Source organism: Epinephelus moara, chromosome 16 (genome assembly GCF_006386435.1).
Source record: "Epinephelus moara isolate mb chromosome 16, YSFRI_EMoa_1.0, whole genome shotgun sequence".
In the NCBI taxonomy this organism is placed as follows: domain Eukaryota; kingdom Metazoa; phylum Chordata; class Actinopteri; order Perciformes; family Serranidae; genus Epinephelus; species Epinephelus moara.
This window is the reverse complement of record NC_065521.1, coordinates 21,554,021-21,580,137: the sequence shown is the minus strand read 5'-3', so window position 1 is coordinate 21,580,137 and position 26,117 is coordinate 21,554,021. Positions and strand designations below refer to the sequence as shown.

General features: G+C 40.7%; 2 protein-coding genes across 5 annotated transcripts in view; one reads left to right on the top strand and one right to left on the bottom strand.

Moving 5' to 3' along the window:
• The first annotated feature begins 228 nt into the window (after positions 1-228).
• LOC126402892 (large neutral amino acids transporter small subunit 1-like) lies at positions 229-12,208 on the top strand. 2 transcript variants are annotated; one of them, XM_050065220.1, is made up of 11 exons: positions 229-524; positions 1,191-1,715; positions 1,852-1,977; positions 4,303-4,408; positions 4,552-4,596; positions 4,948-5,071; positions 5,165-5,268; positions 6,579-6,675; positions 7,023-7,172; positions 9,705-9,879; positions 10,162-12,208. In XM_050065220.1, exons 1-11 carry the CDS (start codon positions 449-451, stop codon positions 10,236-10,238), a joined length of 1,605 nt encoding a protein of 534 aa, XP_049921177.1. In that variant the 5' UTR covers positions 229-448; the 3' UTR covers positions 10,239-12,208. The 2 variants fall into 2 exon arrangements, with proteins under 2 accessions (XP_049921177.1, XP_049921175.1); XM_050065218.1 differs by having other exon boundaries at positions 1,188-1,715.
• Positions 12,209-17,214: 5,006 nt separating this feature from the next.
• LOC126403100 (thymocyte selection-associated high mobility group box protein TOX-like) overlaps positions 17,215-26,117 on the bottom strand; it is a 101,681-nt gene continuing 92,778 nt past the window's right edge. For 2 of the 3 annotated variants that reach the window (XM_050065555.1, XM_050065557.1), the window contains 4 exons: positions 23,862-23,942; positions 21,439-21,837; positions 20,705-20,844; positions 17,215-18,980 (listed from right to left, as the gene is read on the bottom strand). In XM_050065555.1, coding sequence (XP_049921512.1) covers positions 18,938-18,980; positions 20,705-20,844; positions 21,439-21,837; positions 23,862-23,942 — 663 coding nt within the window. In that variant the 3' untranslated portion in view covers positions 17,215-18,937. The remainder of the gene's footprint in view (positions 18,981-20,704; positions 20,845-21,438; positions 21,838-23,861; positions 23,943-26,117) is intronic. The other variant, XM_050065556.1, reaches the window with a different exon arrangement.

The following is a 26,117-nucleotide window of genomic DNA, read 5'->3' as shown; positions in this document are numbered from 1 at the left end:
GGCGGCCCCTCCAAATGGTGCCTGCCAGTAACCTACTTCCCCCTCTGAGCTATCCCATCATTCATTTGGAGTGGGTGTATAGGCTCACGCAGCAACAGAAGCAGCAGCATCACAAAGGTTCAGCTCCTCCCTGCTGTATCCTGGAGAGACGTAGGGAGGGAGGGAGGGAGGGAGAGACAGTGAGAGGATCAGGGTCAGATGAATTCCAGTCTGAGTGACGAAGGCAGTGTGTGCAAATGAGGAGGAGAGTGTGTGTGCATGTGTGTGAGAGCGGACGAATCAGGGAGGGCTAGAGGGAGAGTTGCAGGGGGGGTGGGGGGATTGTGCGAGTGTGAAGGAGACAGGAGAGGAAATCCAGGCAAGAGGAGGAAGGGGACATAAAGGGAGGAAGGAAAAGGGGGGAAAGGAGGAAAAAGACAAGACAAGGGGACCCAGATTAAGAGGGAAGATGGCTGAGCCGGAGCTGAAATCACGGAGCAGCCGGGAGAGCGTTGCCAAGGCGGCGAGCCAGGAGAAGATGGAGGGTAGGTACAGTGCATGCTCACACTCCTGTAGATACCACATGGTGCAGGGTTGCATTATGCCGCCATGCGCTCTGATGCAACATTGCCTGATGCAAAAATACCTTGATAATGATGAGGCTATAGAGAAGCATCATGATGTTTTGGGTGACAGGTGACCACGGTGACAGGTGAGGAAATGTGTTACACAAAAATAGAGCTTGTGTGCTACACTGGCCCTTTATTGTGTATGTAAACACAATTACCCGATGACGTGTCTGTCTAAATAACAAAGCGAGAGGTGAATTAGAGAAGTAAGGTGTCATTCTTCAGAAACAGGTTTTAAAAACTACCCTGATGAGCCTGTTTAACCTGTTTTTGAACAGTCTGTGCCACACATTTCTCCAAATTGCTGGACCAGAATGCACACTGCTTTCATTCCTTGCTGCTTGACCCATGGAATGACACAGAAAAAAATGTTTGATCTTGTTAGTGTAGTCATATCGGTTGGGTATTCTGTTAGATGAACCAGTGCCTGAAATATCCCAGCAAAGAAAAACTTAAAAGAACTCTGTGTCACTTTCTTGATTTTGTCTTTTTTGTGATCTCTGTCAACATTAAACCGTCATACCTTAATTGTAAAACTCTCTTGCCTCATCTCCTGGTCTGCTGTCCTCTCTCCTCCAGCAGCTGAGGCAGACCAAGATGGTCTGATAGTAGAGCAGCCGGCATCTCCATCCACCCCCATGGTCTCCGCACCCACTGACACTAGCCCCACTGCTGGCACACCCGCCAAAGGGGAGAAAATCGAGCTCAAACGCAGCATCACCCTCTTCAACGGGGTGGGAATGATCATAGGCACCATCATCGGCTCTGGCATTTTCGTCACCCCAACAGGTGTGGTCAAAGAGACCGGCTCAGCTGGGCTCTCCCTGATCGTCTGGTCTGCCTGTGGAGTGATCTCCACCATGGGCGCCCTGTGCTATGCTGAGCTGGGCACGACCATCACCAAGTCGGGGGGAGACTACACTTACATCCTGGAGGTGTACGGCGAACTGGCGGCTTTTCTAAAGCTGTGGGTAGAGATGCTCATCATCCGGCCGTCATCGCAGTATGTGGTGTCGCTGGTGTTCGCTACCTACCTTCTGAAACCTCTCTACCCAAACTGCAGCGTGCCCGACAGCGCCGCCAAGCTCATTGCCTGCTTGTGTCTTAGTGAGTGGATGTTGTTGGCGGAGGTTACCTTACAAAGACTTTGAAGATGAAAAATAATTGATATTCACTTATTGATGGTGATTTTACCCCTAATCCTAATTCTACGCTCTTTCTTGTATCTCACCTCCTCCTGTAGCCTCCCTGACGTTTGTAAACTGCATCAGTGTGAGAGCAGCCACGAAAGTGCAAGACTTGTTCACGGCCTCCAAATTGTTCGCCCTGGTCATCATCATCCTCTTTGGCTTCATCCAGATTTCCACAGGTGAGTCCCACCTACTCACAGGCTCATTCAGAGATCGTGTAAAACTGTGATGTGTAGCATCCTGTGGCCACAGTTCTACAAAACACAAAGAAACCAAAAGCAGCAATGATAACACAGTATTAAAAAGCCTTATAGCATATTCATATCAATTGCCACCTGGGTTGTCAGTTCAAGCTATTTATTTCCCTATTTGGTGTCATTACCTCCACCAAGAAGTCAGTTTGTTTAACACTTTGCCAGCAGGATTACAGAAAAACTACTGGCCTGCTTTAATGAAACAGAGTGGTAGGGTAGTTTCTAATTATCAGCTTTAACATAAAAGTCTTGAGTGGACGACTTAGACAAGTTGACACTAACTAAAATCTCTTGTAAAACTTTATTATTAGATGGTCCAAACACATGGAAAACAAGACGGGCACTCGGACTTCTGCCAAGGCCAAATTCCCTATCTTGCAATGTTAACAAAATAATAAAAAAAAAATCATTAATGTCTCTCGCCAATGAGTCAGAGCCACTGTAAAATTTAATTGGGTTTTCCCTGGCCCTTGTTACACCCTTCCACCAAGTTCCATGGAAATCGGGTCAGTAGATTTTCTGTAAACCTGCTGGCAAACAAACAAAAACCGTACTGAAAACATAACTCTCTTGGCGGAGGTGGTTAGCTGGCTCGTCGAAAAACTGGTTCTTATTTGATGTGATTGTGTGTGTGTGTGTGTGTGTGCTGAGGCATGTTATCTCGGCCAAATACAAATATGCTTAGTGATGTGTAAAACTCTTGTGAATTGCTACCTTTGGCTGACACCTGGATAGATTCTAACAGCTTTCCATCATACTTTGCTCCAAATCCTCTTCGATAGGCAAATAAGTATAAGCGTGTTTTATTATTTACCAACAGACATTGCTTTGTCCACCGTCCAATATAAGCATGTACTTCCCAGTGTGCTACTGTGTGCAGTGTGTTAAACCATCTCCTATTTGTTTTTAATCGCTGCAGTAACAATGGTCCTAAATGTGCAATAAAATAAGTACCAGTAAGTTTACTTCTATGCATTATTGTCTCAGTGTGCGCTGGCACTGCTGAAAATGAGGTTCCTTTCTTTTGTCTCTAATGATCGACAAATTGTTGACTAACACTAATGAGCCCAACCAAGCAGACTGCCCTCCTTTTCAGTTTGTTAGCACAGTTGCTGAGTCTGAACACAAGGCCTGTCTGTCCTCAGCCATGTGATTGAGTTGGAGCAAGTGCTCAGCCATGTACATGTGTGTGTCTGCGTGGGTGAACCTTGAAGCTGAACACTCGTAATTGGTTTCGTACATGACTCACTGGTACAGTGTGTAGGCTGTGTATGTATGTAATATGTGCAATCTGTTACAGAACACGATATGAGCGAATTAGGCATTTAAGGGAAAAAGTGGGGACTTTAGAAACACACAATTAATCTGCCTGCAGCAATCCACTATCCTCACAGTGAATCTTAATATGAGCTGAATCTTCCATACCATTGCCCTAAATATGGAGGCAGTGGCTCATGTGATTGCCATGTGCAATGGTAACTTCAGCTACAAAAAAAAAAAAGCTTTTGAAAACCAGAAGAGCACAGAAACTGAATCAGCTCCACGCCATTCAAACTAAAACAGCGCGGGAAAATAGTGTGGCCATCATCTGCACCATGCTACATCTGCTGCTGCTCCCCCCACTTTTTTTTTTTTTTTTTGCAAGGCCACACCCACCGCCATTGTGCGCCACACTGCGTTACCATGGCAACTACGCTGTGAAGCTTGCCGGCTGTTGTCACACTGTGGTCTTTCACAGCGCGAGAGAGAGGGACGGAGTGAGAAAATAATGTATGTGTAATAGGCCTCACGGAGAGCCGAGTCATTACCATCTGAAAGCGACAGGTAGAGCAGAGAGCCTCACACAACCAAGACTTCAAGCACACACACGCGCGCAGCCTACTTGACAGCTGATACACTCTGTCCGTTAGCTGCTGTGGATAAATGAGTGGATTGAGGTTTACTTATCACAAGATAGTTCTGCTCATTTTCAAATGTCAGCCGGACAGGAGCTGATTATGTTTCAGTACATCAAAGCAGGTGCTCAAACCTGGAGGCTAAGTGTTCAGACGGAGCCCCAACTGGCGAGTTGCAAAATGTCAAGCCTGTCAAAGGGCAGGCGGCAACAGACTGGCCTTCATGCGCGAAATAAAGAGTGGCAGCAGCCCTCAGTGAGAATCCATTAAATGTCTACGCAAGCACACAGTTACTTCATGAACTAAAGCGGTTTGTGGAGAGCAGAATGAACTTCTTATTTCTGTTTGTGTGCAGGTGATGTGCCGTACCTGACGCCAGAGAAGGCATTTGAAGGCAGTAAAATGGGAGTGGACAATATCGTCTTGGCTCTGTACAGTGGTCTCTTTGCTTTTGGAGGCTGGTGAGCTATTTGTGACCTATTTTGATGTTATTACAGTCCAGAAATAGAAATTGCTGCCAACTGTTTGCCTTTTCATACAATATACAGTAAGTCCAGCCTTTAAACAAACCCTAAAATATTGTTTAACTATTTTTTCTTTTTAGGAATTACCTGAATTATGTGACGGAGGAGATGATCAATCCAGAGAGGTGACTTAAATGTGATGAAGGTTGTTATGAGGATTGTACATGCCACTAGCATGACTACCCTCATCCATGCCTGAGCTTGTTACCATCAGTTGATTACATGGAGGCACAGTACGGAAAGAGACATGATGCATTTAATACTGAGTTGTTTTGCTTCATATTAATCTAACACGACTGACAATTGTGAGAAACTAATCACCTGATATAACACGGTCACATTTGCCAACTGGACTGCATGAATTGGACACAAACTAAATCACTAATGTCATAAACACAGTTGAAACAGTCAGATATTATTAGAACATATGTCGGGTGTTTTTTCCTCTGATAAGCTCTCACCTTTCTCCCCAACAGGAACCTGCCCTTGTCCATCATCATATCCATGCCTATAGTGACAGTGGTGTACGTTTTGACCAACCTGGCCTACTTCACCACCATCTCCCCTGAAGTCATGGTCGAGTCGGAGGCCGTTGCCGTGGTGAGCTTCAATCTTCTGTCATAGACCTTACCTCATAGCCGTCAGCTGCATCTTGCTGGTAGGTTTTCTCATATATGCTGTGCTGTTTGGCAGAGTTTTGGGGAGTATCATCTGGGTGTGATGTCCTGGCTGATTCCTGTCTTTGTGGGACTGTCCTGCTTTGGAGCCGTCAATGGATCCCTGTTCACCTCAGCACGGTATGTGTTTGCACATAGAGAATAAAACACTCTAACAGTGAGTTTAGGGTCAAAAATAAGGTTTGGGCATACTTGTTTGTGGGGTGTGTAATTAAAAGTTTTTCATAAACCTATGACTGCTTACCAGTTTCAAGCATAATATTTATTTGCAGTGATTAAAGTGCAGTCAGATATTTGTCTTTCAGGCTCTCCCCATGCAAAGTAATGCACCAGAATTTGTATATAACCCATGTAAATATGAGCCAGTAATATGTATATTCTGTAACCAATGTAATCATGAAGGCTGTGATCATGTGACAAATGCACTGACAGGAGTCAAGAAGGAAGTAGGAACAAAAGTCCTTGAACAAATACACAACTTTCCCCCCGGAGAGCGATGATTGTGGTTCGTGATTCTTTTCCTAAACCTGACCTACATAACTTTACTCTCCTACACCTGACCTACATGACTCTACTATTTCTTTCTTCTTTTATTTTAGACTTATTTTTTATTAGTTTTTACAAAAAGAAAAGAGCAGACAAAAAACAATAACAGACAAATCCAACAACAACAACAACAGGCAGAGACATCATAGGCAAAGGTGAAATGCCCAGCATTGAGCAAAACAGAATATAAGAAGAGGCAAGGCTATACTGCAGTGTCACTGACAAGGTGTCCTCCATGTCCATTATTGTCTCTCAAGACCACAAAGGTCCCCATGTTCCCTAAACTTGACCCCCTGGAAATCCAGAGCCCCTCCAGGGAGGGAGAAATCGTCCAGTCATCCATGAGCCACTATCCATCCCGCATGTCCCCATGCCAAGGGGGACAAAACAAAATTCACCAAACAAAATAGATCACTTCAAAGTATAATAAGATTTCCATTTTTTCCAATTTCTAAACCTGACCTACATGACTTTACTTTCCTCAACCTGACCTACATGCCTATATTTTCCTACACCAAACCCAGGTAACTTTACTCTTCTAAACCTGGCCTACGTAACGTTTCTTTCCTAAACCTAACCCAACTTTATGTTAAGTTGGTAAGTTTATGTTAAATAAGTAACTTTACATTAAGAAAGTAACATGATGATGCCCAACCATGATTCTTTTCCTAAACCTAACCTAACTTACAGGGGCGCTAATTTGTTTGATATCATACGCACTGTTGTAAGGACACATTGTTAATGGGGTGTACACTCATGAATGTTGGGAGGCTGTGTAGTTTCATATGATATGAGGGTAAATCTGACACTATTACTGTTTGGAAATTTCTGTAGGCCAACTGTTTCATCACACAATAGCCCCTACAGAGTGTTCTCTTTTCCAGATTGTTCTATGCTGGAGCTCGAGAGGGTCAACTCCCTGCTGCTCTGGGTTTGGTCCACACAGACCTCTTCACACCGGTGCCATCCCTCATCTTCACAGTAAGACTCTCGCTACTAACAGCAGTGATCTGGCAGTTACTTTTATATTTTATTTTATCAGCTTTAGAAATAATTGGTGTCAAATCAGCCCAGCAACCTATGATGGCATCCAACAAGGTTATATTAAATACAGGGGCATCAAGTCATGTATAACTTTTACTGACGCTTCATTATTAGACAAGGTACCTTCTGTCAGATCCTCAAAAACTAGTTTAGCATTTAGCACATATTCCACAAGAATCAACCTTAAACATAATTCCAAATAACATGAGGAGTACAATATGTGTGTGTGTGTGTGTTTATGTATGCACACTAATACAGTCTTGTTTTCTTTTTCCTTGTGTCAGTGTTTACTGTCCATGATGTACGCCATCTCTCAGGACATCTTCTCTGTCATCAATCTCTTCAGCTTCTTCACCTGGCTGTGTGTTGGCATGGCCATTGCTGGCATGCTCTGGCTGCGCTTTACCAAGCCCGACCTCAGAAGGCCAATCAAGGTAGAGTACCTGTGTCTGAAATGTTGTATTGCAGCTGGTAGACCACGTTGAGCTGGAGATTTGTCCGAGAAATGCCTTTCCTAAAGGCTTTGAGACTCACTGAGAGGTAAAAGTCATATAACAGCTTTGCACCAACTGAACCTCAGCCAGTTTCTTTGTCTGCCCAAAACATCAACACGTGTCCTGATTTCATAGAGAAATCACTTTTTTTTCTTCTCCGTCTCTTTTTTTTTAATAATGAAAGCCCCATTGTATCACTGCTCTTGTTATGGGTTGGAAGTGGACCCATACTGTGTTTTCAGGCTCAGAGGGAGTGGTGTTTGCACGCATACATGGCTCTTTGTTTCTGTTTCATCATGGGAATATTACTTTGGTTGACCAGGCTTTCATCTTCCCTTTGAGCCCGAGTGCTCTCAGCCCATTTGTTTTATAAGATGAAACTCTTACAAAGCAATAAATAGCTCAAAATACACTTAAAAGTACAAAGAGTAAAAGTACTTGTAGTGCCAAATGGTCCATTTACAATGTATATCATATAATTGGATTACAGTCATTGATGCATTCATTTGTACATCATATTAATGTTTCAGCTGGTAAAAGTGGAGTTAATTTTGATTAATTTATATACTGCTGGGTAGCTTATGAATTTCCCCTGAGGATCAATTAAGTCTCATCATTAAGTATAATGTCACATCATAATACATTTGTTGATTATATTGTGTTATTATCAATCTGATATTTATAGTAACTGTTTAACAAAATTATCAAATAAATGTAGTGGAATAATGTTTTCCCTTTGAATTGTAGTGGAGTAGAAGTATAAAGTAGCAAAAAATGGAAATACTAAGTAAAGTACATGTGCCTCAAAATTGTACTTAAGGACAGTAATTCTGTTTAGTCACTTGCCATCAGTGGTTTCAGCTGGTGATGTGATGATATACACAGATAACCCAATATTTACCCAAACACCCGAAACTTCAACTGCTTATAATGTCATTATCAACATTGGTATCACTATGGAAGCCCTTTTTACCAGTGTGATGATGAAAAAAAATCTTATAAGTCATTATAATGAGAAATTTTCTCAAAGTCATCACTTGGTATAATTTCTCATTATTTTAGAGACGTTAAGTCAATATTTGGAGAAAGTTTCACTTTATTTTCAAATACTCTTTTATTATTTGAGATTTTTTCCCCCATTAATTTTAGATACTGAGTCGTTATTTAGAGAAAGTTTCTCATTGTTCTGAGATTCTTTTTTCATTATTGCAAGAAACTAAGTCATTATTTCGAGAAAGTATGTCAGTATAATGACTTACAGGATCTCATTTCTTTATCACACTGACAATGCGGGACAACCAGCGCTCCGCCTGCTTTATCTTGGTAAGGTGCTGCAACATTAATTAGTCCAAACAAACACTGGCAGAAATGGGCTTCCATTCTAATCACATCCTCAGTTAAAGGGGCAATAAGTGAAATTGTTTCACCGCTAGGTTTGCTGTTGTGCACTGCCTGTAGAGCAAAACAAAGTGTGTCATGAGCCACTCCTTGGATGAGGATGATACTTCATTTTTTTGGTCAACAATTATTTTTTATAGACATATGCACAACATAATGAACAGAGCAGTGTTTACTTGATTGCCCGACGCTCGTTTCCAACTTGTCACTTACCTGCGCTTCGGTTTAAACACATTTTGACAATCTTAGAGTCATTAAAACATTTAATATCTTCTCCCTGGCAATTGTGTTCGACTGGCATTACAGCTCCTCAAGGTGCAAGCTTACCTTTTTCAGCTCTGTGCACAGCCTCCTTTCATCCCACGAGATAAATACAAATAAGATAAATACAAATATAGCTATAGCCTATATAAGATAAAACGCAAGCCCCCCCCCTTTGTTACATGTACTTTCAGAATAACTATGGGGTGTGCTCCTTTTAAGTACAACATTGTTATAATGTATGCTGACTACAATATAAATGGTTGATTTCGTTCCCATTTGTGGCTGTCTGTGACAAAGTGTATACAAATTTGCCCCACAATAAGTTGAATAAAAACAATGGATTATCCATCTTACCAAATAATATGTTTATGAGAAAGTTAACAAATATCAAACACGACATTTAATTATTTCCAAATATTACAAAACATATAAAATAAAATTGTTATTGGAATTGTTACCCCTTTATTCCATAACTTCACATCTTGTTCCCCTGTACCTACTTATACGTATGTGTACGCGCTGTACAGGTACACCGTTGGTACAAAAAATTACACCCTAACTGCAATGTAATTACACTGTACGTAGCAAGCTGTAATGTTCCAACTATTTAAAGATACATGTATCATTTAGCAAATTATCACTGTATATAACAAAAGGCAACAATGTCGTATGAAAAGACACATTACCTGAACAATGTCAATAAATTTCACAGTTTTCTAAAAATGCAGTCATCTTGTGAAATATTAGTATTTTATCCGCTCTTTTCGAACTGGAACAAACGCCTACATCTGCTGTATTTTCTTCCTGCAGGTGTATCTGTTCATCCCTGTGACTTTTGTTTTGGGCTGCGTCTTCATGATCGTGGTGTCCTTCTGGGCAGCTCCGTTTGAGTGCCTGGTCGGCTGCAGCATTATTCTCACAGGCATCCCGGCGTACCTACTGGGCTACAAGTGGAAGAAACCCCATGTGGTCAAGAAGATGCTGGGTGAGTGAGACATCTCTGTTTTTTTAATACCGCCTTTATCTATTTGTTCAGGGCAAGGCCGGAGAAGCATTCATTACAGTTTGTTGTGAAATTCATGTGAGAATATCTGCTCGAGTGCAGCTGTGGGCACTGATACATTGGGTTTGTTTGTGTAGTCAGCGCAAAGGAAAAACCAAACCGGGGTGTTGATGCCATGTTTAATAAAATCTGACAACAGTGGACCTGCAGTGATCTAGCAAAAGAAAACAGACAGGGCTGATGTGATGAGTTGTTTCTCCTCAGAAATCTTCACCATGTTCTGTCAGAAGATCTTCTTGTCTGTCCCAGAGGAGAAGGATCGGCGTGAGGCGGCTGAATAACGCTGGACTCACACAACAAGATGAAGGACTGTGTCAATATTTTCCGTCTGAACATTCTCGATATGTTTACATTCATTCACTTGTGATTTGGCACTTTGTGATTTGGCTTTAACTAACATGGTAACTGTGGAACAAATTGGTGTTGACGAGGGCGGCCTGGCAATCTTGGTAAAGAAGGGTTTTTGTATGCTCTTGTGGACAAAGGCGTAATTTGTGAACACTACAAAATGTTTCAAATTTGAAAATCGTAGTCGGGTTTTGACATTTTCCACTGCTTTTATTCTTTATTTGACAATTACATTTCCTTTAATAGTAGAACATGCTTTCAAGTGAGTAAATGGAAAGTCTTAAAATGTGAGTAGGGGAGAACGGGGTTGGTTGTCACATTCATTAGAGCTCGCTCCTTAGAGGGTGTTGTTAAAAATGATTGGTATGCCTACTGAAATTTTCTGAATTGGGGTCAAAGGTCACCTACAGGGTCACTTCAGGAGCAATGCACATGCCATGGAGGTGAGAGGACTTTAGGGTTCATAATAACACAATTATTATGATTAAAAAGTACAAAGGGAGAGGTATAGATGGGTTTTTCTTAGCTAGGCTACAACATATGGTTGTTAGCTTAGTCGCTAGCAAACAACCTCAGTTTGGGAGGCTTGTCACATTCTTACTGGGGTTGGCTGTCACATGTATTGTTCTTTATATTGTTCCATAAGGATGAAACAGGCACTTTTAGAGATGATTTTTCCTGTTAATGTTCTTTCGTTGCAGGAAATTTGTTAGGTTGTTGCATTTCAATGAAAAAAAATCAATGAATTTCAGCTTTTTAAATTCATAAAATTAAGATTGCCTCCATTTTTTTCCTTGTTAAAATAGTATATGGACGACCAAACCAACCATGGTGTATGACAACGAGCCCCACACTGGAGATGGTTGTCAGAAGTGCACAAGACGTATTTGACAGTTGTTTTGAACAGAATAAGCTTAAAGAGAGTAAGCAAACTCCATTTCTACCTGACACCTTATTCTTCGATTACACATTAAAAGGGACTTCAATAAGAACACAGTCTTAAAGGGATTCAAATGAAACTAAAAAGCATGACAACAAACCCCATTCTCCCCAAATTGTTGCGGATACATAATTAACTGTGTGATACCAACACAATGTTAGAAGCTGCATACGACACCCTCTAGTGGCCTAAAATACACACTTTTTTTTTAATACTTAAAGTGTACAAATGAGTAGCTTAGCGAGACAAGATTAACTCTAACAACCAAACTATACATAGATTATTTATAGGTTACAGTTTTATAGAAAATGAAAGCTAATAACTTACAGTTAATGATGTATGGACTAATCTTAGGTGACCACAGACCTCACATACTGTAAGAAACAATCACTGACAGTGTACAGTGTATAAATACGGTCAGGGTTGGAAGAGGAAATGGTTAACTAGTCTAGCATAACACTGATTACATCATACTCACACGTTACTAATATTTGTGTTGAATATATGTTGTTTTTTTGTATTCATTTGTAAAATGGATCCACAGCGCTATCTGAAAGCACAAGCTAAAGTGAGATAAAACAGTGTCTGTCATGTTTACTGAAGATGTGTCGCTGTGAAGCAGTTTCTTGTGTCATTTTAATCTCACGTCAAACCATGTCAGAGTCAGCGTTCCATGTGTGATGATATTTAATGAAATGGCAGTGGATACCAGCAGCTGTATCTGAGGCATTATTGTAAGAAACTGAAGACCTGCATAGATGTCCTTCTGGTTGTATTTAGACAACTCCATCCTAGTGTTAGTGTTTTGTACTGCTTGTATATCTATAATCTGTGCCAGCCATGCCAGTGCTGATATTCCAGCTGTTTTTTGTTTTATTGTCACTATAAGACCAGAATGAATGTTGCTGTTCAGTGACATAAACTTTGCTTTATGATTTTACCTATAAAATCTTTGAAACTGAACATCTGAGGTTTGCCCAAAGTTTTTGTAAGCACTTTCCCAGTCTACTCATGATCACAGAGGAAAAAAGGAGGGTGTGTTGGTCGTAAAAGGTTTCTAGATTTTGCACAGAACAGAGAGACAGTCCCTAAACATCAACCATTGGTTAGGGGATTATCAGCCTCTACAATCCAGTTTTGCAGGACACTGCCGAATCCAGTGGCGCCCCCATAAAGTCTTCATAGGGGTGGCCAGATTGGGCTACTAAACATCTTGAACCATTCCTAATACGAACTCTGACAATGTCTGGACCTGTCTACAGAATCAGGTCCAGACATTGTCCGCAGTTTCCCTTTCACACATGCAGCACACAGCAGGAGATTGTCTGTTTGTGTCACAAATGTCCTCACCTCCTACTTGAAATACTCTGGTTCAATCAAAGGGATGGCGTCTGTGTAGAGTGTGCAGGAGGGAGGACATGCCACGGATTACACGGCGGTCACGTAGCTGGTTTGTAATTTGGTCATAAAAAACAGAGCCTCTGGTTGTCCCTGTAAATTGGTAAATTGATTTCGTCTTTGGCCCTTAAGTGCTTGAAGTGCTTGAATATCCGGTTCGACATTTATGCTGCCATCCTCTTCTTTACCTTTTCCTGAGCAGCAGGATAGAAATATCATCAACATGCCCACTTGCTCGATGACAGACAATGACCTGCTCTATTCACACATGGGCTCCATCGGACATTACACAGACTTTGTATAAGGAGCTGGCAGAGTAAAATCTGTTTATTGTCCTATTCATCCTATTCACATACAGCTTCTGCGGATGATGTCTAAATAATTTCAGGTTTGCATTGCATGTGTGAAAAGTGGTTTGGGGTGGCACCAAAACCAAAATCCTTAACTGAATTTCAGGAATTCTATTATGCTGTTGTAATATAATGGCTAGTTAAAGAATCTTATACTGATATACCATGGTTTCTGATTTTACAGTTAATGTAACTAAATATCTGATGTGCACAGACTAATACCTGTACGGTTAACATTTTAACTTCCACAAAAATCTTGTTATGTATCTCTACATGCATGAGCTAGGCGATTCATTGTTCTTCAGATAGGCTGGTTGTCCTTTCCCTTAAAAAGACAAATATACAGCTTTAATTTAAAGGAGTACATTGATTGTAAGAAACAAAACTTTCACTGGGAACAAGTCTGATCGAGTTTAAAAACACCGTGCAGAGGCCTCCAATTATTTTTGTGAGGGGGCCACCCCTTGGCGGCGCCACTAGCCCAATCAACTGGAAATACATACACTGAAATGGCTAAAAAAGCATATTGGTTGGAGATACAAAACCGAAAAATGAGTGCCACTCCTCCAACATGAGTGGAGCTGAAGTGTTCAGCTGATTGAATGGAAATCTGACCAAGGCACCACAACAAACTGGACAATGACCATTAAAATCTTAAAAATAACCACCATGGAAATAAACACACACGCAAAGAGAGGATAGCACATGTGTAATTAAACCCCAAACCCAACAACCCCCTTAAGAACTGAATGTTTACACCAGATTTTAAGAAAAAAGAATCTGATATGAAAGTTTATAACAAACGTTTGAATATAATGCACCTTTTCCACGCCATGAGTTACACATCTGCAGCAGTCAGATGGCTGCATGCGCAACACTAACAGCAGAATGGTTGATGAAAGAGTTCAGTATGTGCCCTTTTCTTAATTAATCTGATTAAATGAAAACAGAGGGTGTCAAAAAACACACACATTAAATCATTTATTGACTATAAAGATAAATGATTTCTACAGACCCCATCATATATTTCATGTTACGCACAACATACTGTATCTCTGTGTACAAAGTGTTACTGTGTGTATGACTGATAATGCCTTTAATGGTATTTGCCTAATGAAAATGTTATAGAGAAAAAAAAACTCTATTAGCATATTTTTAATCTTGGAAATCGAAAGTACCTATGTGTCAGTTATTGTGACTGTTGTATGTCAGTGACCATGGCGGGTACATGTAACAATAAACATATTTTTGTTCAAAGCTGGCCTCACTGTTTGTGTTCTGTGCAGCCCAACAAAAGAAGTGTTCCTGAGAGGGTCGAAATCAGATTCCTCACTGCTGCGTAAACGCAGTGTCCTAATAATGTACTTGCATCAGTTAACAAAAGGCCAGCCCCAGCCTCTCTGCAGATAACACTTTCTAATAGAACAAGCGATCCCAAAACACAAGATAGCTCCTATCCAAATGAGGATGTTTCATGAGGCACGATTTTCTCAAAATGTCCTCCAACGGCGGTATCATCTCAGCCATCAAGTGTTTGGGTAGTGATCTGTATGAAATGCTCTGTCCTCTCTTGTTTGTCTTGTCTTGTTTGTTGGACGTCAGACAATGGCGCTGCCGGTGCCTGTGCTGTCAGGAGAGTTCATATCCGTCTGAGGAGGAAATGAGAGGGTCTGATGGCTGCTGATGGAACCAGTATCACAGCTGCTGGAGACAATATTAGTGATGGGAGATTGGACAGACAAGGAGGCAATATTGCACAAGTGACGTATAGAGTATTTTGATACCTTGTGCAGAAAGGGAGGGAGGGCATCTTACAGGGACTTGACCAGTTCATTTAATCTGTGAAATAATAAATCAGGTCACATATTCAGGTAAAGTCGAACCTAATATTCTCAGGAGTGCAGGACTTTTGGTATTTCCATAAAAAGTAAACATAAACGTGACTTAAGTTTGTTATAAGCAGTCCTCAACATGCAACATACTATTTTAAAATATCTTTTACAGACTTAAATAACTACTACACGTATAATTCTTCACAGTTTCCTGCAGCTTTTTGCGCTCTGATATGACCCCTGAGGCAAAACTACATCTGCATGTTTCAGTTATATATAACTAAAGCTGAGGTGAGATTGAGTCAACTTCACAGCAAAACACATCATCATTAATCATTATACATAATTTAGTTGTTGATGTTGAGTCTTTGAGATCTATTTTTCATTAAACAAGAAAAATCCTGCCAGTAGGGTGAAAGTCAATGGTAGATTTTTGGCTAGGTTCACTACAAAATCTTAATTGAACTACCAGTTTTTTAGTCTTATAGACTAAATGGTTTTTGGCACCATCTGACACACTTAAAGGAGAACATACACCACCTAAATAAAGACTTCCAATATGTTATTTCCATGGCCTAGGAAGGTTGAATCAATAGTTGTGAACATGAGTCTTGAAGACAGAAACCAGAGAAGTAAGTCTCAAACTTGTGATGTCAAAGGGTATAAAGTCTGGAGTTGCTCCATAGACGATGAGTGGGAGACTGATTTTGTGGACACACAGAATGTTTGGATTATATTTTTTAGACCTAAATGAGCTTTTTTCTATTGAAGTGTTCTCAGTTCTGAAACAGAAAATGCACCCATATACTCAGAACATTCCCCTGAGTGCTCTCAGTGTAATCAAAAACATCTTTGTCAATTCACTGTCTATGGAGCAGCTCCAGACTTTATTTACTTTGATTTATTTAACCTTTTTTTAACCAGGAAGTCCCATTGAGATTGAAAATCCCTTTTACAATAGAGACCTGCCCAAGGTAGCAGCCAATCAAAACACATTTAAATGCAACAAATACAACATATAATACAAACTATTCAAACAAAGTGGCCTCTCAAGAACAACAAGCCCATGTCTCTATCACCATGTGCGTACTTGGTGACATCACAAATTTGAGTTCTTGCACTATTTTAGCACCGTTTACTAATATTTCGGGACTGTCTCAGACCGCAGGAATAACATGGGTGAATTTTGAATAAAGGACACAGTTTCCCTTAAAAAACACTTCTGTTTCTCTTTATATATATCTCAAATTGCATTTCTGAAACATGTGCAATGTTTGATGTTGGAAGCAGAGACGCACCACATCCAGTGCTGATTGTCACCAGCAGATGGAGATAGAGGAACATCAATAAGAGATGGTGAAACAGCAGAGAGGTCCAGTCCACCACCTTACTGCTGCCATACAGCTGCAATCAGCGATAATGGTGTTTCTATATCAAACATCCATCTTTAAATCAATGTGCAGCTTTAAATCTTCAATTTTTCCTCCTTTGTTGGCATTTAAAGGATATTCTGCCCCCATTTGCTCACAGATGTATCTTCATGAGTGCATTTTTTAAATATATTCTTAAGGGTACTTTTGCTGAGAGCAATGCCCTCTTTAATTCCTGTTAACGCTCACGTTGTTACACACATTCACATCTGGAATCCACCCAGTAAATAAGAGTATAAATAAAGGCCCTTTGATGTCCTTTATCATCATTAAAACATGTCAGTATCACACTTCACCATGTCCAAGGTGTACAGCTGAGGCCGCTGTAATGAACTGATTCTTTTTAGATTAGAGCTGCGAAACACTGCAAGTTTTATGAATCAGCTGTAGGGGGCACTGCGTCATCGCCATCATCATCATGGAGAGAGGGAGAGAGAAGGAGAGAGAAGGAGAGAGAAAGAAGGGGGAGGGGGAGTGATGATAGATTCCATTTCTATTCTACCTTTAATCCAACTGTGAAATTCATAAGTAAAAGGCAGTCCTATTTTTCTTCTCAGGTAGTTCTCTGAAAGACCATGTACTGCTGCATCAAGCCTGAGTTTCATCATCACACCTTTACCAGACATCACGACCAGCGGGCAGAGAAATGTTGCTTGATATACTATATTGATCATGTCTGGTTGTATGAGGAGAAAAAAAAACTGTGGAAAGGTTAAAGTTCATTAAAAGGTACGGCGTGCAGCCTATAAGCTCCTCACCTAATGAGCCACGTGACAGCACATTAACTTTCCTACGACATCAAAGATAATTCTCCTAATTAACCTCAGACGTGTGCAGGCAAATGCAAAGTTATGTTTACTGGCAACTGCAGCCATCAGGATCCACTCTTCACATCACTAATGAATGTGTCAGGAATCAGTAAATAAAATAAAATGAAGACATGCACATCAGTTTCTCCACTTTAAACATTTTATTACAGACAAAAGAAAACAAAAGAAGTATTTGTGACACAAAATGAATCTAATGCTGGTGCACTGGTTCTGCACCAACAACAATTTCTGAAAAAATATTTATTATTCTAATAATAATGTTGTTTTAATCAATAATAATAATAATCATAATAATAATGCACCCTGATGAAAATAAGCCAAAATGTTACTTCATATCATTCATAAATAGATGTGAAACCTGCAACCAAATTAAATAGAATGACCATATTGTAAAACAAATGATATTCAACAAAAACAAAATGGGTTCTCTCATCACTGGCTTTACAAATCAAAGAAATACATTTGGCAGGTTTATACACAAACTTAAAATATCTACCCCCATGACTGCTCCTCCGAAACGCAAATCCTGCTACAGTGAAAAACAAAATATCTTCGGAATTTTTTTTTTTCTTCACAAAAAATGATAAAGATGAGTTCAACACAATTTCTAAAACACCTAATAAAACTAGTCAAAAACTTTAAAACCCACTGTTATGTTTTTTTTTCTTTAGTAACATTTCACATTTAGCAACTTTTTTTTTTTTCTTTATTCACCTGTACAAGTGGTGTCAGGACTACGGGTGGGTGGGCGGGGTTACAGGTGGGAGGAGGAGGGGTGGGTGGGGTTGTGGCCCTTATTGACCCGAGAGGAGGAGGAGCTAAAAGGAGAGGTATCAACCTTTGACCTCTATAGTTCTGTAACGTCCTGAGGCCGTGTGAAGAGAGCGACACTCTCTATCAGAGCTCCGCCAGTTTGAGGAGGAAATGGAGCGTTTTACAGTCTTTGCATTTCTCTCTCTCTCGCGCGTTTGGAGAGAAACAAGACCAGTGAACACAGTTTCAACACAACTTTTAGTGTGTGTATTCCCTCACTGAATCCGCCTGCACGAAAATCACATAACCAAACGAAAAGGATGTTTAAAACAAAAAAAAAAAAAAAAAAAAAAGAAAGCAAGGGACTGCAGCTAAATACACACATAAGAGGGATCCATTTTGGTGATATTTACAATCACTCTGTGAGAAAGAAAGGAAAAGAAGGGAGTCCTTTACTAGGGGCGAGGATGATTTACAAATGTCTTAAGTGTATGTGACTATCTTCATTATAATTTCGCTTTGCTTTTACTCAGTCGGGGTGTTTCAGTCTGTCCTGAAGTACATCCACCCCTGCTGAGGTGACTATATTCTAGTTTCCTGCATTAGCTTTTCTACCCAAGACCCCTACGCTTTGAGTATGCTTAGAGCATTTCACCTCCCCGATGAGGGCAATCCATGGCAAACACAGGGTAATGGAGTGAAGAGTAGAGAGAGAGCATCTTTAAAAAAATTCAAAACAGAATGAGAAGACATTTTTTTTTTTTTGGTCTTCATTTTCAGTATGTTGGCATGAGCTTAAAGCTCACTGCCCCCGCAAAAAAAAAAAATCAAGTTCAATGATAAGGGAAAGAAGCCGAACAAAAAAAAAAAAAAAAAACAGCAAGAGAAGTGCCTCGGGCTTCTGGCCGATCTAAGTGCTTGGCAAATAGGTGAAGTTACTGTAGCAGTCTTTGGGATTTTCGAAATCCGTCACAAAAAAAGAAAAAAAAAAAGAAAAGAAAAACCGAAATGGTGAAATGGTGTTGAAGCAGATACATCGATGACGTCGTTGTTATGGTGGAAAGCTCCCTGGAGTCTGACATTTGGAGGTCTTTCAACTTCAAGTGAGGTAGAGAGGCTTGTCCCGAGCTCCCATGCCACTGCTGAGGGAAAAAAAACAAAACATTAACGCATGTCTGGATACATGACAATACATTTGACGATATTTATCCTACATTTCACCAGGAAATCCCAGTGAGATGATGACATCTATCTCAAGGAAGACCTGGCTAAGAAAGTAGCGCTAAAACATTAAAGCTGTCGACAAACAACAGACATCAATCAGTACAAAAAAAAATAAAAAATACAAAAGTCAGAATTTGCAGATCGCTTGGTACTCCAAATGTCAAAATTCAAAGTCTGTTCTCCAGTTATCTTCACTGACACACTGGAAATAATTCAGCACGCTCCAAAACTCGAAAACTACTATGATCTGACACTGAGGGAGAAGGTTTAAGCAAAGACTCAATCTACTTCAAAGAGCATCAAACATGATTTGACCCAGGCGTGATCCCATTTGACATACAGATGAATCAGCTCTAAATACGGGAGATACTGACTTCCAGCTCGGCTGCCTCTCGGAATAGCAACACCAAGTTTCAGGTGTGAGACAAACAATGTTCCTCTTGTACCTGCTTGAATAGCTTGATTCAATAAGGCAATGTGTGCTGAGCGAAACACAGGGAAACTTAATTGGATGTCACACTTTTTCCAAGCTGGGTAATAGCATTGTTCTACTACTGCATTACTCATTTCAATTTCAAGGAGATGCTTTGCTTTAGCAGAGAAATCGCAGTTTATGATTAATACTGTCTGAGTCTCTGAGTGTGAAAGTGAAGTGGTTTAGAGCAACTCATTTGGAAAATGAGTAACTGTCAGACAACTGCTTAATATTCTCAACAATCAAATCTCCTGGACTGGATTTACACAGGCAAAGACATTTTTATTCAGGACCATCTTTTCATGGCTAAAGAAGCCCTTCTCTGCCAGTGTGATGAAAAAAGATCCTGTAGGCCATTAAAATGAGAAACCGTCTCGAAATAATGTCTCAGCATTTAAAAATAATGAGTTAGTGTCTCAAAATAATGAGAAACTTTCTTAAATTAATGAGTTAGTGTCTCAAAATAATGAGAAACTTTCTTAAATTAATGAGTTAGTATCTCAAAATAATGAGAAACTTCCTTGACTTAATGAGTTAGTATGTCAAAATAATGAGACACTTTCTTAAATTAATGAGTTAGTATCTCAAAATAATGAGAAACTGAAATTAATGAGTTAGTATGTCAAAATAATGAGAAACTTTCTTGAATTAATGAGTTAGTATCTCAAAATAATGAGAAACTGAAATTAATGAGTCAGTATGTCAAAATAATGAGAAACTGAAATTAATGAGTTAGTATGTCAAAATAATGAGAAACGTTCTTGAATTAATGAGTTAGTATCTCAAAAATAATGAGAAACTGAAATTAATGAGTTAGTATGTCAAAAATAATGAGAAACTTCCTCAAAATGACAGAATCTCAAAATAATGACATTATGACTCAAAATAATGACTAAATGATCTCAAAATAATGCCTTACTTATGTCAAAATCATGAGAAACTGTATCAAAATTTTGACTTAGTACCATTTGTTATCATTTAAAATATTGAGTCATTATTTTGATTAAATGTCTCATTATAATGACTTAGAGGGATCTTTTCTTTTACGTCACACTGGTGGAAATGATCTTCCATACAAGGCCAAGTGGAAGTGATTTCCTCTTGTAAACCATCATAACCATCACACAACAATCACCACCACCATAACACAACATGAGGTGAGCTCACCCGCAGTGGTTGGGTCCACAGTCCCTGTTGCAGTACTCGCTGTCCCAGTCAGGGTTCTGGCCGTGCACTGGGTTAGGGGCCCCTGGAGACTGTGAGCCCCCGACACTGTTCTGGTAATCAGCCTGAATATGGGAGAATCCCTGTAGACCGGTGAAGAGGGAGAGAGGAAAAGAGGGTTATATATCGCTCTGGCTTTGAGATGGCTAGCCATTAGAGTTTGCTGAGCCATGCTACTGTGTGAGGCCAAATGTTGCCAGTGGTCTTTATCAGCTGCTCCTGAGCTTAGTGAGTGGGAGACACTTTTTTTTTTCTCTTTCCATTTGCTCTCATTGCTTGGTTAAAATGGGTCTTAAAATCACACTTCTTACACCGCCATGACAACCCCCTGCTGGACTGGAGACATTTTCAGCTCAGAGGGAAAGGAGGAAGTGGTTCATTCGCCACTAAATTAGAGAAAAAAGTCAAGTTTTCGGAAATATTCCTGCAGACTGGACTTTGTCCTTCTTCAAATATATGCTAAAAGTCTGTTTGAGGCCTGTTATACAATACAAGGAGGTTAAATTGAGAGTTTTTCAGTAAATATCAGCAACTGATTAAAGACAATAGGTATTATTAAGATTCAAATCATAGCCAGAAATGCATTACAGCCATATGAAATGTGTTTAGGTGTATATTTTATGTGTTCAATCATGTTTATGTTTCATTTTTTTCATATTAATAATGGCGAGACCAACCTGTTGGCTGAGAGGAGGGGAGTGCAGCGGCGCCTGGAGCCCCATTTGGTGTGAGATGATTGGCTGCGACTGCTGCATGCGGATTGGCTGGTTGAGCAGGGAGCTCTGATGCAGGGAGAGTTGGGCATGGGGGTGCAGAGGTGGGCTGATCTGGAAGGGAGCTGGGGGAGAGGCACTCATGCTGGGCGGCAGCATCTGGGATTGGCTGAGGGTCTGGGCCAGGGTGTGGCGGGGCGGCCCTGCGTAGCTCTGGAGGTCTGACAGGGGGAAGGAGCCCGGCGGGCCCAGGTAGGGTGAGGAGGGCTGGGGGGGCACGCTGTACAGAGGCTGCTTCGGGGGCAGCAGGTGGGAGGGCTGGCTGGTCTGCTGGGCACTTTTTGGTTCAGGGTCGTTGTATGTCTGTGGGTGAATGAAACGGAATTTTAATGAGATAACTAACTTTTTCAATTAATTACATGTAAATCACCGCCACATAAATCATCATTCATCAAGCTCTGATCACAACATCCCCTCCCTGTTTTTTACCAGCAGCATCCATTATGCTTAAAACAAAACTGCAGCCCTGACCTGAATCTTAAAGGGAAATTCCGTTACTTGTTGATAAAGAAGTGGATCGCTCTGCTGTGCTGTTTCTTACAACAGCTGCAGGGATTTCCAGCGGACTACTTTCTGTTTTTACCTCTGTTGGACTGAAAAACAAGGGTTGAAGTAATCGGAAATGAGATAAGGAAACATGTTTAATCATTTTCTTGCTGACAGTTAGATTGACAGAGCCAGGCTAGCTGTTTCCCCTTGTTTCCAGTGTTTGTGCTAAGCTAAGCTAACCATATCTTGGCTTCAGCGTCACATGAAGTTTCAATTTTCTTATCTAACTGTTAGTAAGAAAACAAATTTCCCATCATGTTTAACTTTTCCTTTAAGATCATGTCACATTTACAGTTGGGCGATGAGTGAAATGTTATCACGACGAGTAGTCATAACTGAAAAATATGTGACAATAACGCCCAGGTTGAGAACACTGGAATTTCCCTTTAAACATTTCCTGCCTTCCTCAGTACTGGTCGATTCAGCCAAAATTGTCATCAGCTGCTTCTCTACAGAATCAAGCAGCTGACAGAGAGACTACGTGTCTCTGGCTTGCCTGACGCAGCTGCCCGATACAGTTTTAACAGGACAGTTGACACTCAAAGCCCCTAACTGCAAATCTTTTTCAGCATATTGATGCTCACTGTGAAATGAGACTGTATATATTTAATTTTCTGTCTATCTTCGGCTTGACAGCTTTCACTATTTACTTTGCACCACTTCACACACACACATGTAGACGCTCTGACAGATGGAGAAACAGGGTCAAACTGAGGCGGTGATTTAAAGCAAAACACCAAACTCCACCAAACTTGACCTTTCTTGTTTTGAACAGTATCACTCTGAGCAGGTGCAGCACCTACAAAATACCCCCACCTCCACCTCCGGCCCGCCCTCTCCAGGCCCCTATGATGAGCTGTCAGATTGCTCATCTCCAGCCATCAGTGTTGATTAGAAGGTAATGGAGCCCATTTGTATGAATAGAGCTGGGGCCGGGGTAATGATCAATAGACACCTTGACAGATAGATGGGAAAGGGAGAGGGACACACACACACACACACACACACACACACACACACACACACACACACACACACACACATTCACACCCACACATATATGCAGGAGCCTGGGCAGAGAAATGAGGCTGTTTGCCTGCAGAACAAATGGAATGACAAAAGGAATCTTCCCCACACTACATTGTGTGTTGTTAATACAAGACGGCACTAAACAATGCAATCCACAGCCCTCCTCCTTGCCTTTCTTTATTCCCAGTGCTACTATGCTGGTGCATACAAGACTCCATCATTCACAGGGCAAAAAGGATGTCATAGATCCGAATTAGCAGGAAGGTGTCATTGGTGGAAGCAGCGGAGAAGGGATATGATTGCTTGATTTGAATGTACTTCCTGTTTTAGATGACGAGACGGAGGATGATCTAACGCATGACACAGGTGTCTTTTGGCGTGAGATAAATTTAGGGTTCGTATTTTCTAATGATACATATATAACTGAAACCTGATGTTACGTATCGCACATGAGGGAGCAATCATTTCCTATCCTCCATCCCTCATAGATGTTTCGGCCATATGCTCGTGCTGACCCCTCCCCCAGCTATATCACCATACCAACTACAATCCCCAACCCCCCAACATCTGCACCCTATGGAAATCAGGTATTGTTCCAAATACGGTTTGCTCTTTTGCATCACATGCCCCCACCCTCTCCACCACCACCACAACATCATCCCAAAGAAGCCCCGCCCAGACCATTAGCAGGGATTTTCCATCCAATCCATCATCAGTCTTAGCCAGGGCCTGTGTGTCATAAGCGTTACCTTGGAAACCAGACTGGCTCGGTACGCGGCCAAGGCTTTCAGGTACTCTTTCTTAGCCGCCTCGGTTTTCCTCTTGTACCCCTGTGAAGAGACAGAGAGGGAGAGAGAAAAAAAAATCAAAACGAGAGGCTTCGGGTGAGAGGAGAGGTTGACATGCTCATAAATGTGCAGACACACATGTCTGTCTCTCAGCACACACACACATACTTTTTATCTAACACTTTCTTAAACACATCACACACACACACACACACACACACACACACACACACACACACACACACACACACACACACACACACACACACACAGCCTTAATGTTCCCCTTTCCATCAGAGCCAATGGTACAGAACACCTCTATTTCCTCATCACAGCACTAAAACTCCCTCATCTCAATGTGTCTCCATCTATCGTAGCAACACATCATTTCCATTCCAATCCACCTAGAGAAATGAACTGGAACTTCTCTCTCTCTCTCTCCTTTTAGCTCCACAATAACACTCCTATCAGCATACTGACATTAGTGATACACCACAATGGTTGTTGTCATTTGGCACATTAGGATGTGATCCCTGCCTGTGTATGAGTTTTGTTTGAAACTGCCTTCCGTATTGTTAGTGCCACATATGAACGTCTGTTGTCATACAACTAACTGCAGCTGCTGTGTTTGAATGAACTCAGCATGTTTGCATAAAGACTGTGGGCTTATGAGTGCATATGGATGTGTGTTTTTGCACGTAGGTATTTTTCCAGGTATTGTGTGTGTGTGTGTGTGTGTGTGTGTAGGATGTAGAGTGTCTGAAAATGGGGTTATTAGCTATGAGAGCTATAGGCAAAATCATGTCTGTTATGCAAAGCAAAAAGGAGAGAGAAGCATCATTTGTCAGTACCAGAGAATGTTTGCGTTGTAGTTTTCATGTATGGCTGGATATTGACAATTTTTTTAATACTCATACTGATGCGAACATTGGTACTGATACCAAAATGTACCCTTAGCAATACATGTTTTTCTTCTACAAACCTCATTTTCATTTAGCAAAGGAAGCACACTTTCTCGAAAATGATAAGTGCTGTCTAAGCACAAGCATCCATACAATAACTCTGCCTGAATAAAATCATGTAAAAGTGGCAAAATGTTGATTTAAAGGAACAGCGTGCAAGATTTAGGGGGATTTACTGGTATATAGCAGTGAGGATTACAGATTACAACCAGCTCCCGGTTAGAATTTCTTTAATGATCATTGCTCAGGAGATTTTAACCAGGAGCCAAATTATCTGCAGAGGTTACTTCCTCTCCAAAACAAACAGACCAGGTGATTAAAGTCTGGTAAAAACACTGAATAAACCAGTTTTATGTTACAAATCAGTGTTTTTCCTATGCTGTTTGGCATGTCGGACACATTTAATGGGAGCCGAATTATCTGCAGAGGTCTCTGTCTCTCCAAAACAAATGGACTTGGCAATTCAAACTGATAAAAATACTGAAAAAAGCATTTTCATATTAAATAATTTTTTAAGTTTTTATGATGCTATTTGTTGCAGAGGGGTTGCTAACCACGATAGCTAATTCTGGGCTACTGTAGAAACATGGTAATGCTACATGGTGATCTCCGTGGATGAGAACTCGCTCTTTACGTAGACATAAACGCCTTATTTTAAGGTAATGTAAACACAACCATTCTTATTTTTAAGTGATTATACACTAAAGAAAACATATTTATCATATAACATTACATTTCTCCCAATATATCTCCCTAAATTCTACACACTGGACCTTCAAAATTTCCAATGTGAAGATGCCAGCTGTCTTTACTTGACAGTTTTTGATACTAAGTGATACATTTGGTTCGTCCTTATGAAAGTACAGAGTCTTGATACCAAGTCCTATTTTTGTGTGCTTGATGCGCATGCTGCAGAACTGATGCTCCACACCAAGAAGAAACAGTTCAGAAAACATGGTGCTTTTAAACACACACCATATCCTAGAACACTGTCTTTACACAGTATCCTTTCTGAAGAGTCATCCCAAGACAATTGCTAAAAGCAAAAGACGCTAACAACTGTGGTCTCTCTTGGGGCTGAACACCCATCATACAAAACACCATGACCTCCTATAACTCCACCATCATTAACATTTCCTACCTATTACTGCAGAGCTGCAGATGACGTTAAATAGCTACAAAAACAATGGAGCACTCTTCCTGGATAGCCGAGATGCCCTTCAGCTAAATCCAAGGACGAGGCGATGGGGGGGGG